This window comes from Channa argus, chromosome 20 (assembly GCF_033026475.1).
Source record: "Channa argus isolate prfri chromosome 20, Channa argus male v1.0, whole genome shotgun sequence".
NCBI classification, from domain to species: Eukaryota; Metazoa; Chordata; class Actinopteri; order Anabantiformes; family Channidae; genus Channa; species Channa argus.
The window spans coordinates 12,055,440-12,068,458 of NC_090216.1; the positions used below are offsets into that span (position 1 = coordinate 12,055,440).

The 13,019-nt window shown below is 36.3% G+C and overlaps 1 protein-coding gene across 7 annotated transcripts; it reads left to right on the forward strand.

Moving 5' to 3' along the window:
* Positions 1-13,019, forward strand: LOC137106005 (actin-binding LIM protein 1-like). Of its 7 annotated transcripts, XM_067488978.1 has the most exons (21): positions 1-91; positions 3,183-3,326; positions 4,860-5,043; positions 5,183-5,292; positions 6,251-6,377; positions 6,513-6,606; positions 6,770-6,857; positions 6,982-7,040; positions 7,311-7,367; positions 7,866-7,943; positions 8,642-8,806; positions 9,066-9,095; positions 9,297-9,426; positions 9,579-9,662; positions 10,177-10,224; positions 10,347-10,411; positions 10,563-10,608; positions 10,722-10,729; positions 11,038-11,103; positions 11,532-11,612; positions 11,971-13,019. In XM_067488978.1, the coding sequence occupies exons 1-21, from the start codon at positions 79-81 to the stop codon at positions 12,082-12,084; spliced, it is 1,791 nt and encodes a 596-aa protein (XP_067345079.1). In that variant the 5' UTR covers positions 1-78; the 3' UTR covers positions 12,085-13,019. The 7 variants fall into 7 exon arrangements, with proteins under 7 accessions (XP_067345079.1, XP_067345078.1, XP_067345072.1 ...); XM_067488977.1 differs by lacking the exons at positions 9,579-9,662; positions 11,532-11,612; positions 11,971-13,019 and having other exon boundaries at positions 7,311-7,376; positions 10,344-10,411; positions 10,722-11,470; XM_067488971.1 differs by lacking the exons at positions 9,579-9,662; positions 11,532-11,612; positions 11,971-13,019 and having other exon boundaries at positions 7,311-7,376; positions 10,344-10,411; positions 10,563-11,470.

Genomic DNA, 13,019 nt, shown 5'->3' on the forward strand with positions numbered 1-13,019 from the left:
CCAGCAATGTTTTTGTCCCTCTGCTCACTCTGATCCACTGCAGCCAGCCCTCCCACAGACGTGCAGAAGACAACTGTCATGAGAGAAAAAGGTAGTGTATGTCTGTTTGTGTGTGTGTCTGCTCAGGCACATTGGATTGTTTCTCTTTACCTGCTTATGATTTCGTTGTAACTTATTAATAATTATATTGTTTTGGTCAAGTTGTATAAAATGTTTTGGCACTTTATCCATGATTTATTTTTGTCCTCCCCCAAAAACATATATCAATGTAACACAAAGTTGCTAACTTAATTGTATCACATAGTCTGTTTGTGCTTTTTTTGGTGTTTGCTTTCAACATGAAGTGGTATTTTACTGTTAAACATCAGAACTAATCTGGATTATGACTTTATTATGGCTGCTCTATACATAAACAAAGTTTTTTTTGTTGTTGTTTGTTAAGTCTACTGAGCCTTTGTGAATTCTGGAAACAACATGATATTAATTTCTTGTATTGAAATATTGACCTGTTCAGAGAGAGTAAAAGTGGAGATAAAAACTGTTGTTGCCAAGTGGGGAAAAGTGCAAGCGCAGAAACTGCAGCTAATTGTAGAGCATCACAACTTGACCAGCATGTGGCTTCAGAAGTGTTCTGCTTTCATTATTTTATTCTGGAGCTAAAGCAGAATCATTTTCTATTGTGACCAAGCTGCTGTAGTAGCTCTTCAGTCATTTCAACAAACTAGTGACTGATTTGATACCAAAAATTATATATATGCTGATTATTATACTGACTAGAAGTATTTTAGTTTTTACATGTATTTTACATCTCAGTAACACTAATGTTAATACATAGATCCTATTGCAAATGTTTTAAAATCATTATTAAATTTGTTTCCAAGTTTGCAACCTTGTTATATGTCATTATGTTCCTAGCAATTTGAATTCTCCTGATGAGCACGAGAACTTCCTTGTAATGAAATTATGGACTTTTACTTTCATACACACACAGATTTTCCTAGCTGAAGATAGTGAGCTGTGTGATTAGCTGCCTGTCTCAGGTTTCTCTCTATTTGCTGTCTTTCTAAATCTACCATTTGCTAATACTTGACACCATATCAGCTTCACATTCTTGAAAAGAGATCAAGAAATACATGAAGCCATTTTTCTTTTCTGCTTATATGACTAGTTATTCTTACCACTAGAGCAAATCCACATTTTGCATACAAAGCATATTATACTGTTAAAGGGGGCCTGGTGGCTCAGTGGCAGTGCAATGTGTTGCAATGCAGAAGGCCATGGGCTCAAAAGACCAAATGACGGAGCATCGCAGCTCAGTCATTAACACATAGTGTAGGCGTTCTAGGACAAAGACTGCGGCTGGGTTTCAGTAACTATCAGTACTGGCCAAAAGGATAATTTCCAGTACATTCCCACTGAAATGATGTTAAAATAACACTCTTTGTGAGTACATAGCTATTTTTAAATATGTTTCTGCTCAGCCGGCAGATCTTTTCTTATTTTATATAGAATTCTAATTCTAATCACAAGATGACTTTGACCTATTTCTTTTTAATTTTGTATAGCTTACAGCATGGTATGGTAAATACTTCTCTGGTAGCAGTAAGCCTGTTCTTCTGTCAGAAATAATCTCACATCAAAATTGTTTTTCATGCATCTGGTACAGTACTTTAATCAGATCTATTCTTCGATCTTTGAAAAGTTTTAGTAACATTTGCAATTTTGTGCTGCTATTTGGAGATTTAAGCTTTATCCTTTGTATCTGTCGAAAGTTACAGACAAATTGAACTATTTTTAGACTGCATCATGTACACACTTGATTGTTCAATCAGTTACAGTATTTATCAACCTCTGGGGGCTCTTTATCTAGTTTGCTAGATGCCTGTTACCATAGTAACAAAGGCTGCTGCTGTGCAGGGCCACATATCAATGGTGCTTGTTTCAATGTTCTAAATGTTTATGAGGTTGTGTTAAGTTGTTTCACAAACTTTGGTTCATATAACAGCAGTGGGCATTATTGATGGTATATTTTTGCTATTTTTTTGCCTCATAAGTAAATTTGCTTTGTTGATGATTCGGATGTATCTGGCCAGCTGTCTGAAAAAAGTAAAGTTTGTGTCTCTGTTTATCTATTTGTGCTCTGTGTGTCTGAACACTGGGAGACAGAGTGCTCTCAACATACCACATTCTTTCCTCTCTCTTCTCTGCTAATCACATTCAAGCCCTTCGAGTGGCCTGTGATTAGATTGCACAAGAATCCGCTGCTTCTGCTGCCGCATACACATGAAAGAGATTGAAGGAGAAGGAATGAGGTTGAGCTTTCGTCTCTAAAACCATGTGAGATAGTATGACACAAGGTTTGCCACACAGGAAGTGACACATGGATTGCAGTGTTCACCACTTTGGTGCTGACTAAAATATTTCAACAACCATTGATAGGAAACATTTAGTCATGTTTTTCAAAGGATGAATCCTGATGACTTTGGATCCCTTTATTTTTCCTGTAGTTCCCCAACAAGGTTCACATTTCTGTTGACAGTAATTGGACTGACTATTAAATTCAGCAAAACATCTCCATGTGCCACTCAGGATTCATTTAAATGCCTCTGGTGATCCCTTAACATTTCCTCAATGCCAATCATCAGGACAATATTTTATTTGTCCAATATTATGGTTATGACTCAATACGTAAAACGTAGGAAAAAAACCTTGTGTTTAGTGCTAATTAGCACGCTGACAGTAATAACAATAGTTTAGTACATAGTTGACATTAGACCTTCCAGACATCAGCATATGACATTATTATTGTGCACATGTTAGTATGCTGACATTAGCATTTGGCTGAAAGTACTACTGGAGTTAAATACAGCCTCACAGAACACTTTTTGAACAGGTTTTTGTACTATTTACTATAACAGACTACCTTGTTATATTTTCAACTTTCCCAGCAAGACAAATCATGGGAGACACACTGTGTACTTACCAGGAGAATGTTGAGCCCGAGCACCTGAGGCAGACGTAGTTGTTAGGGTATGAGGGGGAGAAAAGGATAACCAAGCTGTTAAAAGTTGACTTTTTTAAGGCTCTGTAAAATTCTATTTTATAAGATTTCCTGATGTCAGACAGATGAGAATAGACAGGTTGGAACTCAACTGACTGATTTATATCTTCTGTTCCCGCAGTGCTACAAGCTCAGGATGGCTACCACCCAAATTCTCCAGGGGGGAAACGAGTCATCCAGTGCATCAGATGTGGGGAGCCGTGCAAAGGAGAGGTGCTGCGGATCCAGAATGGCCATGTCCACATTAAATGTTTTACCTGCAAAGGTGAGTGGCGCTGACGTTTTAATGTGAGCAGGTGCACTTGTCCTGCAAACATGCTTGAGCCAGGACAAACTTTATTCATCACAATCTAAGGTGGACACCCTGTAGGAGTTCTGTGTCTAAGTGTAAACATTTAAGAAAGTTGAGAGCATTTCAATGAGAAGAATTCCCCATGTGTATATATAAATTAGCAGTGCTTTGTTTTGTTAGAAAAAGCCTTGTTTAAGGCCTAATATACAGTAGCTACGCCTTCTGGACCCATGTTGACATAGTCAAAGTAAAACTAACAATATGTATGAAATCTTTCACCCACAAGCAGTAACATTTGGTCCTTTAACCATGAAATATCTTTTTGTCTCCAGTATTAAATTGAGCTGAGTTTGGTATTTGTCAAATTAAATTTCTTACAAAATATCCTGCATCTACAACAAGCTGTTGTCACAACCTCCTGAGTTGTCAGATGGTCATTGGTTGCAGTTGCTCTGCTTCATGGAAAACATAGTTTGTCAGCAGGCTATTGTCTCTGCTAATTGACACTGACAAGCTTATCGGGTTGTTGTCCTTTCTTTACAAAGTGATAGTGTTTACAGCACAGAGAAAACAAAGAGACTTTCAGAGCAGAGAACCTTGCAGTATTTTACCAGTGGGAAGACCTGGGGCTCAATAGGGTGTGTGGGCATCACTAAAATGGTCCAAAAAGGTTAATCAAACTGAGGAGGTTATATTACGATAAGCCATAGAAGAGACTAGAAAATATAATTTGTCACGAAAAATCTAAAGTAAATATAATTTAATTACACTGGAAACACCTGTCAAAAGGTGCAATATGTTAATAGAAATATTATTGTAATGTATATGTGTATTATTTATCAATAAATACTTTTTTTTATTTAAACGGTCTTGGATCTAGGATCAAGGATTGGGGGATGAGGTGTGCATGCTTCATTCAGACTTCAGAACAGTATTCTTTCACATAATGCTTATGTACATTGTGAGTGAATCACTGACAGATAGAAATAGAGCAGCAATGCATTCTGCTGTGGGAGGCTCTGAAGGACAGTATAGGAAGTGGGGTGGGTGGTGTCAAATGACTGAACGAGGTGAGAGAAAACACCATGTCCTGTTAGTGGCTTGTCACTTAGCTGATCAGGACACACACATGCACACAAATGCATAAACACTTCAGACTACCTGGCAGTATCATAATGCCTTCTCATTGATGGTTAAGATTGATGGGAGTCAGAAAAAAGGTGCTGTCCAAATGATCAAAAAATAAAAATGTCATATATAAAAAGAAGATTTTTCATAGTAAGAACTTTCTTCCATCTACGATACATTATCACAAAAGTCTTAACAATACACAATTTAAAAGTTAAGAAAAGAGGCAAACCAGCAAACTAATACAGGAACAAGTGGTTAGTGAGTACAGCTCAGCTGATTTATCCAAACTTAACATAATCATTTTTCATGATTTCAGTTGTTACCAAACCTTGTCATCCGTTATTATCAGTATAATGAGAGTGCATATGTGTGCAGCGTGTGGCTGTGATTTGGCTCAGAGTGGCTTCCTCATAAGGAATGGTGACTACCTCTGCCCACTGGACTTCCAGCGACTCCATGGCACACTCTGCAACTACTGTGGGGAATATGTGGAGGGAGAGGTGATCACAGTCTTGGGGAAGACCTACCACCAAGCCTGCTTTGTATGCACCGTTTGCAAGTAAATATATAAAAACACATATTGTGAGATGTAGCTTTGCCACCATCAGTGCATTTGTGGTTATATCTTTTTACTTTTTTGCTATGTTTGTTTTCTAAGAATTATGTCCTATGTCTCCATCTCCTTCTCCATGTCTCAGAAAGCCTTTTCCTGCTGGGGACTGTGTCACCTTCAGTGGAAAAGACCGCCTGTGTCAGCACTGCAGTCAACCTCCATCTCCTACTCTTACAAATTTCAAGTATTCCAATAGTGAGTACATTCTTGTATGCTTTATTTTGCAAGCAGGAGCATTTGATCTGGTGGTTATATATAGATATTTATGACTAAAGCTTTAAAATAGACTCAGAGACACACTTTGATCCCCAGCAGAGCTGATGAGACAGTGGATTATGCACTGCACACTGGCAGCTGTGGCTCCTATGCCAGCTGTCTGTTTATGTATTTGGTTCTGTGCTGAGGCGTCATTTTAGGTCAGCACTACATCTGTCATCCTTCTTATCCATAGAAAGATGAAGCCTTTACTCTTGCAGAAGACACATTCCATTCCATTCAATTCAGTTATTTATATAGCACAAATTCACAACAAAGTCATCTCGAGGCATTTTACATAATAAAGTCAAGCTTCTACAGATATGTAAAGAAAACCCAATAATTCACCCTTGAGCAAGCTGTGGCAACAAGGAAGCGGAAACACTCTTTAACGAAAGAAACCTAGAGCAGAACCAGACCTGCCTTGACTAGATGGGATGAGTGGAAAGAGGAGAGCAGAAAAGAAAAGAGCAACAAGAACTATTGCATGTCAATTCCTTCTCTAAAAAGGTTAAAGATCTTAATGAGTCTGGACAATATAATCAGGTTCAAATTTCATCCAGGAGATTATTGGAATTCCAAGACAGTCCCAATTCTGTGAGTTGCATTACCCTACAAATCCAGCTATAGTAACACACTGCAACTAGAAATGAAATTATCCACCCAACGACTATAGATTCAGCAGCTATGCATACAGGGTTCAGACTCACAGAGCCTCCGCTTAGAGGTTTTTTTAATGAAAGTCATACAAAGTCAGATGGACTTTCACAAAACGTTCAGAACGTTCAGAAACAGTTAACACAAACAGAAGGACGTATTTATCACTGGATGAACTGAGCTTAGTAGATTTACTGTATAATTCATTTTTAACAGTGTTTGTTTGTTTGTTTGGTTTTAGATTGCAAAGGTTGTGGTAGAGACATCAAGAATGGCCAGGCTCTGTTAGCCCTGGGTAGCCAATGGCACCTTGGCTGCTTTAAATGCAAAGCCTGCAGGAAAGTGCTGAGCGGCGAATACATCAGCAAGTAAATACAAATCTTTCCTTCACAGATTTTCCTTATATCTAGTTTTAATTATATTTCCTACCAGGGAATGCATAATAATGTGGGCAAAACAGGTATAAGTTTAAATATCTTGATTGTTTTGGTTTTATTTGTCAGGGATGGCATTCCCTATTGTGAGAAGGACTACCAGATCCACTTTGGCGTGCAATGTGAAAAATGTCAGACGTTTATAACAGGAAAAGTCCTTGAGGTAATAATTGTTTATTTCAGTGAAAGAGAGATTTGATTTATATTTGCATTTTATTTTTCTGTTTTGTTGCATCTATATAGGGTAGTACAACATGTGTGGCCTTTAGTTTTTGGTAAAAAAAATAAATAAATAACCCTAGCTGTGATGCTTTTCTGATAATCAGGCGGGAGACAAACATTATCACCCCAGTTGTGCAAGATGCAGTCGATGTGACAAAATGTTCACAGAAGGAGAAGAAATGTATCTGCAAGGTCAGTTTAAGAAAGTGTCAATGTGAGTTTGTGTGCAGTCATAGACGAATGCATACATTCAAATGGTTTGTTTAAAAAGATGTAAATGGTCAGTTTCTAGCGTGAACCATCTGTGCATTCACAGGGATTCTGATTTGGCATCCAGACTGCAGAGACAACAGCAGAACTGAGGGCAGTTACAGGGTAAGAGCCTCCCAAAAATAATGTTTCATTTTTTTTAAATCAGCCATCAAACAAAGCTTGGTGCCCAGCCACATACAGTATGATTTGAATTATATGCCATAAGTGTTAGTCTTAAAGAATTTCTTAAAATAGGTTGTTTTATTAACATCCAGCTGGTGTGATTGTTATTACAAGGAAACAATGGGTGTTACATTTACACTGTAATTCCCTATGATAAAGATTATTAAGTGTACAGTGTACATGTCTTTTCTGTTCGTGTCTTTCTTCCAGGTCAGCCGACCAAAAACATCTTGTCTTGATTTCTATTTCCCCCCACATAAACTAAAGGTTAATACTGTAAGCAGGCCTGCTGTTTGCACTGACGATTCCCAACATTGACCGGGCTGTAATCTCATAGCTTGAGATTAACTGCACTCACTTGTTCTACATAACATGTTGCTCACCTGGCTGGATAATTAAATTCTGCGTGCAGATTGAAAGGGGCAGAAATAATTATTTTTATTATATTAAGTTGAATTATTATTAAGAATTATTATTATTATTAGGAAATGAAAATAAATGAGTTTGTTGATGGCACTGCATGCTTGACTGTGTAAATTATTGGCCTTGTCATTGCCTTAAATCTGCTAAATCTATTGCACAGTGCATTCTTTCACTATAAAGATTTTGTATATTTGCCTGATTGATAATATTGTAGAAACAGTTTTTTAATTAACTACAATACTGCACAGACCGTGCACTAGGAAACTGGGCCAAATGTAAGAGCCAAAATGTATGTGCATGTAAAGAAACCTGTCTAACCTGTATTTGTTTTTATTTCCTAAGCACACTAGATCCTCTTCTGAAAGCTCCAGCTCCAGACCAGGTTCATGCACCCCAGGAAGCCCTGGCCGAACTATTTGTGTAAGTTATGGTGACAACAGCTGCTCAGCATTAACCATGCTGTACAATTAACTCTGGGTTAATTTACATTTCGTTTATTCCTTTATTTATTCAGGGAAGTCACATGGACAACGTTTCTGTCCTGCAAGATGTTTCTATTGACAGTTAATGAGAAAAACAAATAATTAGTTTCTCTGACAATTTTTAAACTTTACCTTGACTGGTCGGAACTTTCTTCCTGTTTTTGAGAGAAAAATATGGTTTCAATTGTGGTTGACTAATGATAAAGAATATTAGTTAATTTTATTCTTTTAAATAAATGATTAATATAGTGAAAAATATATCAACCACACATTGAACAGGAATTTAGTGTAATTTTCCTGAATAATCTGAATGAAAACATCCCCATTAACACCCCCATTAAGTCACTAAACAACATGACCGATTTCAGAACAACTGACCTTTTTTTATGCCTGAGAAATAATTTCCATACTGAAAGAAATAAATTATCAGTTAATTATCACTTTAAAAAAACAGCAGACTGCTCAGGTCATGGGCCAAGTTCAGACCATTGTGGTGTTATGGGATTAAAGTTTCATTCCTTCCTCATGTGACGTAAAGAGTGACCTTTGACCTTTATTATGTGCACCTTCTGTCTCCCGTCCTCAATGTCCTTCTCCTTCCCCCATCCTCTCCTCTCCTCCTTGTCCTGGTTCCAGGCAAAAGTAGATAATGAGATCATTGATTACCGAGACTTAGCAGCGATTCCTAGAGTCAAGGCTATATATGATATAGAGCATCCTGATATGATATCGTATAAGAATGACAACTGGTCAGCTATGGACAACAAATGCAACAGACAGGACAGACAAAGCCCTGCCAAGGTAACATCACTAAATGCTCCAAGTTATTTAATGACATGTTAACATGTGTAATTTTTTTTTGTTTTTGTTTTCTTTAAATTTTTTTTAATTTATGCATTAAACCAAGGCAAATCTTCTTTTTTGTTCTCTTGTTTGTGTTTGGGCAAAATGAAAAGATTTTTTTATGTCTTGAATCCAGCTGAGACATGAAGTTTAAAGATACAGGCTTTAAGTACATATGTATGATTCAGATAATTGTTTTTCTGTCTTTATGGTTTAGTCACCAGGAAACATAGCTGAAGCCACTGAGGTAAAATAAGTTGTTTTTATCAACTTTACACATCCTAATTCAGAGTTTATTTGACACTTCTTGGTGCAAATGTTTTTTTTTGTGTGTGTATGTATTTTTACACTGTCTTTATGTGTGTGTGTGTGTGTGTGTGTGTGTGTGTGTGTGTGTGTGTGTGTGTGTGTGTGTGTGTGTGTGTGTGTGTGTCTTTACAATTTCTAGGAGAGTTTTGAAATGAGACAGCACATACCAAAAACTACTAGTCATGGATCTTTTGGACATCATTCAATGTACAATCGGCACAGCTACACTCCGACTCTGCCCAGATCACCACAGCACTTTCATCGACCAGGTAAAAACAGAACTCACAAATAAAGTTCTTCTTAATACCATGGTAATGATATTGATGCCCCTCTGCTCATTTGATCTCCGTTGCATCACCTCTCCTCACCTCCCCCACTTCTACAATTCCTCTGTTTCTTCCTTTCATGAAATAACATGCAGGGCTGATACTTTTTCCTCTTTTATCTTCTGGCAATACCTGTCCCACTTCTCCTTTATATCACCACTTTCTCCCCCACACAAGAGGTAAGATTCCCTGTTCCTCTCCAGAGCAGGAAAGAACAGACAGGACACACACACACTGAGCCATCTAGTGGTCAAAGATTAGAGAGCGTGCTAGTTCCACACAAAGATTCTTCATACGACAGCTTTCCTCAGGAAGACCGTAGTTTTTACCCCCAACAAAAAACATACCTCACTGACAATCTAGCTGCTGCTATTAAAAACGTGTTTTTTCTTTATTCATTTTTTCCCTCTTTGCACAATTTCCTTTTTTTTTCTTTCTTCTGGAATGAGTGATTAAATTCATAAATAGTTTCTATTTCTATTTATAACTCTACTGTGGTATTTGTAAGCCTGTTTTGTTGTTTTTGCGTGTGTGTGTGCATGTGTGTGTGTGTGTGTGTGTGATATGACAAGCTATGGATAAGCTGGCATTTCTTTTTGATTGGAATTGCGTGCGCTAAAAATTGTTTTGTGTACTAAGTGTTTATAGTGACATGTAAGGTTTCAAAACTGAAATTGTATTTTCTATCTGCAGATGAAGGCTTCAACATGTACATAAAGCCTCCAATTTATAAACAGCAAGGTACATTAAAATGTTTTCTTCTTTCATTTAACCTTTTTTTTAACTTTATATGAATGATGATTGAAGAAGATAAAATTTAGTTTTGAACTATTCAAGGTTATTTTGAATTTGCCATTCAGTAGTTTTGTTGTTTCCCTCATCCCATACATCCTCTTTGCCTGGATACAATCCCAATGGCCTCAATCCGGTAAGCACAACATCTCTGATATCTATAGTATTCTGGTATAATGCTATTATGTGAGATTGCATTGATTTAGAAGGCTCAATGTAAAAGGACATATGGAGAATAAAAATAATGCAGTGAAATAAGTGTCTTATTGTGTATGCTTCTCATTTAGCCACTATCAGCAGATTTCTCCCACTACAACAGTGACAGATTCAGAGGTAAGTACACATCTCTATTATTTATCAAGGATTTTGACAATGATTATAATTCTAAAGCAGTGAATAAAAATCATGTGTTGCTTTTGTTTTGTTTCTTTTTTCTTTTCTTTCAGATTTTCAGGTACGTGAAAGAACTGGAGTTTTATAATTTGGAATCCCTGTTCATGTTTCCTTCCTCACAGGTTTAATTCATTTCCAAGAACAGATGCATCAGTTTTAAAGAAATTCACAATTATAACTCTGTTTTCAGATCTACTTATACTATATTAACCTTCATGTCAACCTTCAGTTATGTGTTGCACATTCTACATAACTGACTCTTACAATCATGTTTTACTTACTGTAATATGACCATTTGACCAATTCAAATTTAAAATTATTTATTCTGCCAAAACTTTTCGCATTGCATGTGTTTGCTTCATTTCATAGCTCGACAGACAGCCGTTAGCTCGAATGGACAGAGGAGTTTCTATGCCTAATTTGTTGGAACCAAAAGCAAGTATTATGTGTACATTTATGCTTTTGCCACAATTTAATTCTCGACCGGATGACCTCTAACAAATATTTTTTGTTTTCATATATACTATAAGGTACTTTAAAGTTTGCATTCAAAATAACAATATATACAAATAATATTTCAGTACAGTCCAGTGGAGCTGAGGATGATACCCCTATAAAAGCCTGCTAGTTTAATACCTGATGATCCTGTTAAAATTTCAAAGACAACTTCATTATCATAATCATAATCAATAAATTACAATGATAACAAAATCATGATAAACAAAAAAATGGTGAATAAGCATTGCATGGCACATTTCAGTAACTCAAATAACAAACATTTGTCAAAAGATTGTCCTTGGGTGAATTTTATTATGTCATAATCAACTTATAAAGTGTTCTCATCTAGTCTTTGTTTTGTAAAGGTCTACCCCTATGAAATGCTGGTAGTTACTAACAGAGGAGGCATGAAGCTTCCCAAGGACGTTGACAGAACAAGACTTGAGGTAATGTGTGACAAAGCATTGTGACAATATTTTTACATGAAAACTGAATAGCATAGTATTGTAAAAATACCATTTGTTGAATAAATCATTACACCTCAACTAAAAACACACTCTCACATGCCAAAGCAAGAAAAGTGTTGTTTAATTTTATTCTTCAAATAAATATAACCACAGGATGTCGATTAATTCCTTGGAAGTGGGGCAGTCCATTGGTAATGAAAGGTTTTTGCTAGAAACAAAAAGAGAATATGCAGTATTTTAATTTAGTCAGTCTTATTACCAAATAACAAATGCACCAAACAGTTAAACAGTGGATTTTACATTTGCAGAAAACTTTATTTTCCCCTGTTTTTTGCAGCGACACCTTTCTCCTCATTCATTCTTTGAGATTTTTGGCATGGAAATTCAAGAATTTGACAAACTTCCACTTTGGAAACGTAATGACATGAAGAAGACGGCAAATCTTTTCTAAATGTTGCCTTAATGCATGTTTCAACGATTTGTTATTATGCAGCAAATGTGTAAGCAGTCCATACTGATTACTTCCTAGGTTTTTTCCTTGCATTTTGCACAAGCTTTTCAAATATTTTGCCTAAAAACAGGAGCTCACAACAGGGATTTTATTCTGTTTCCCTGTTAGATTCTGTAGGTTCTATAAGTCAACAGAACATGAGAACTCAGGTATGGTCTTGGCTACAAATTATCTGTCCATATAGATCAACCATCTCTACCTAGCAATTACATTTATATTGGTATAGATCATACAGGGAGTAGTGATTATGTAACTAAACAAAATGCAATCTATTTCTTCCTTTTTGACATTTACCAATGAAGACAGTAACCATGTGATTGTAGGTGCCTAACCTAAACAAAATATACATTGGATCATGTTGAATGACAAGTACTTGAGGATAACTATATTTCTAAAATATCTGCTAAGGCAACTACAAGATGATAGGGGGGCATGGTTACGGTTAAGCACCAAAATCACAAAAAAACATGACGGAAACAACATTTTTATCAGGTTCATTTTCTGCTTGCCGTCTAAAAAATAAAAACAGTGAGTGGCTTTTAGAACAGGCAGAGTTTGAGTGTGATTAGGAATTTTGTGGTGTTTCACATCTGCAACATTTACAATGGTTGGGAATCTTCTCAAAACTTGCCTCTGTAAATGTATAATTCCCCTTCCATAGAATATGTATATGTATGTATAGAATACTAATTGGGTACATGGAATTGACATATAGCCTGTCATCAAGACGTAATTGTTATACAAGAGATTAAATGGTTCCCTCAAGCACTGAATGCATTTAATCCGTGTTGTTATTGTCACACTTTGATATTATATTTTTGTTACTGTGTTGATATTCATTTTATTCTTTTTTAATTAAACTTATCTAATAGTTA

Excerpts from the sequence above, each read along its gene's own strand:
- LOC137106005 (XM_067488978.1), top strand. Across the intron at positions 3,327-4,859 it reads TAAATGTTTTACCTGCAAAG|CGTGTGGCTGTGATTTGGCT; the intron begins GTGAGTGGCGCT and ends ATATGTGTGCAG. Across the intron at positions 6,607-6,769 it reads TAACAGGAAAAGTCCTTGAG|GCGGGAGACAAACATTATCA; the intron begins GTAATAATTGTT and ends TCTGATAATCAG.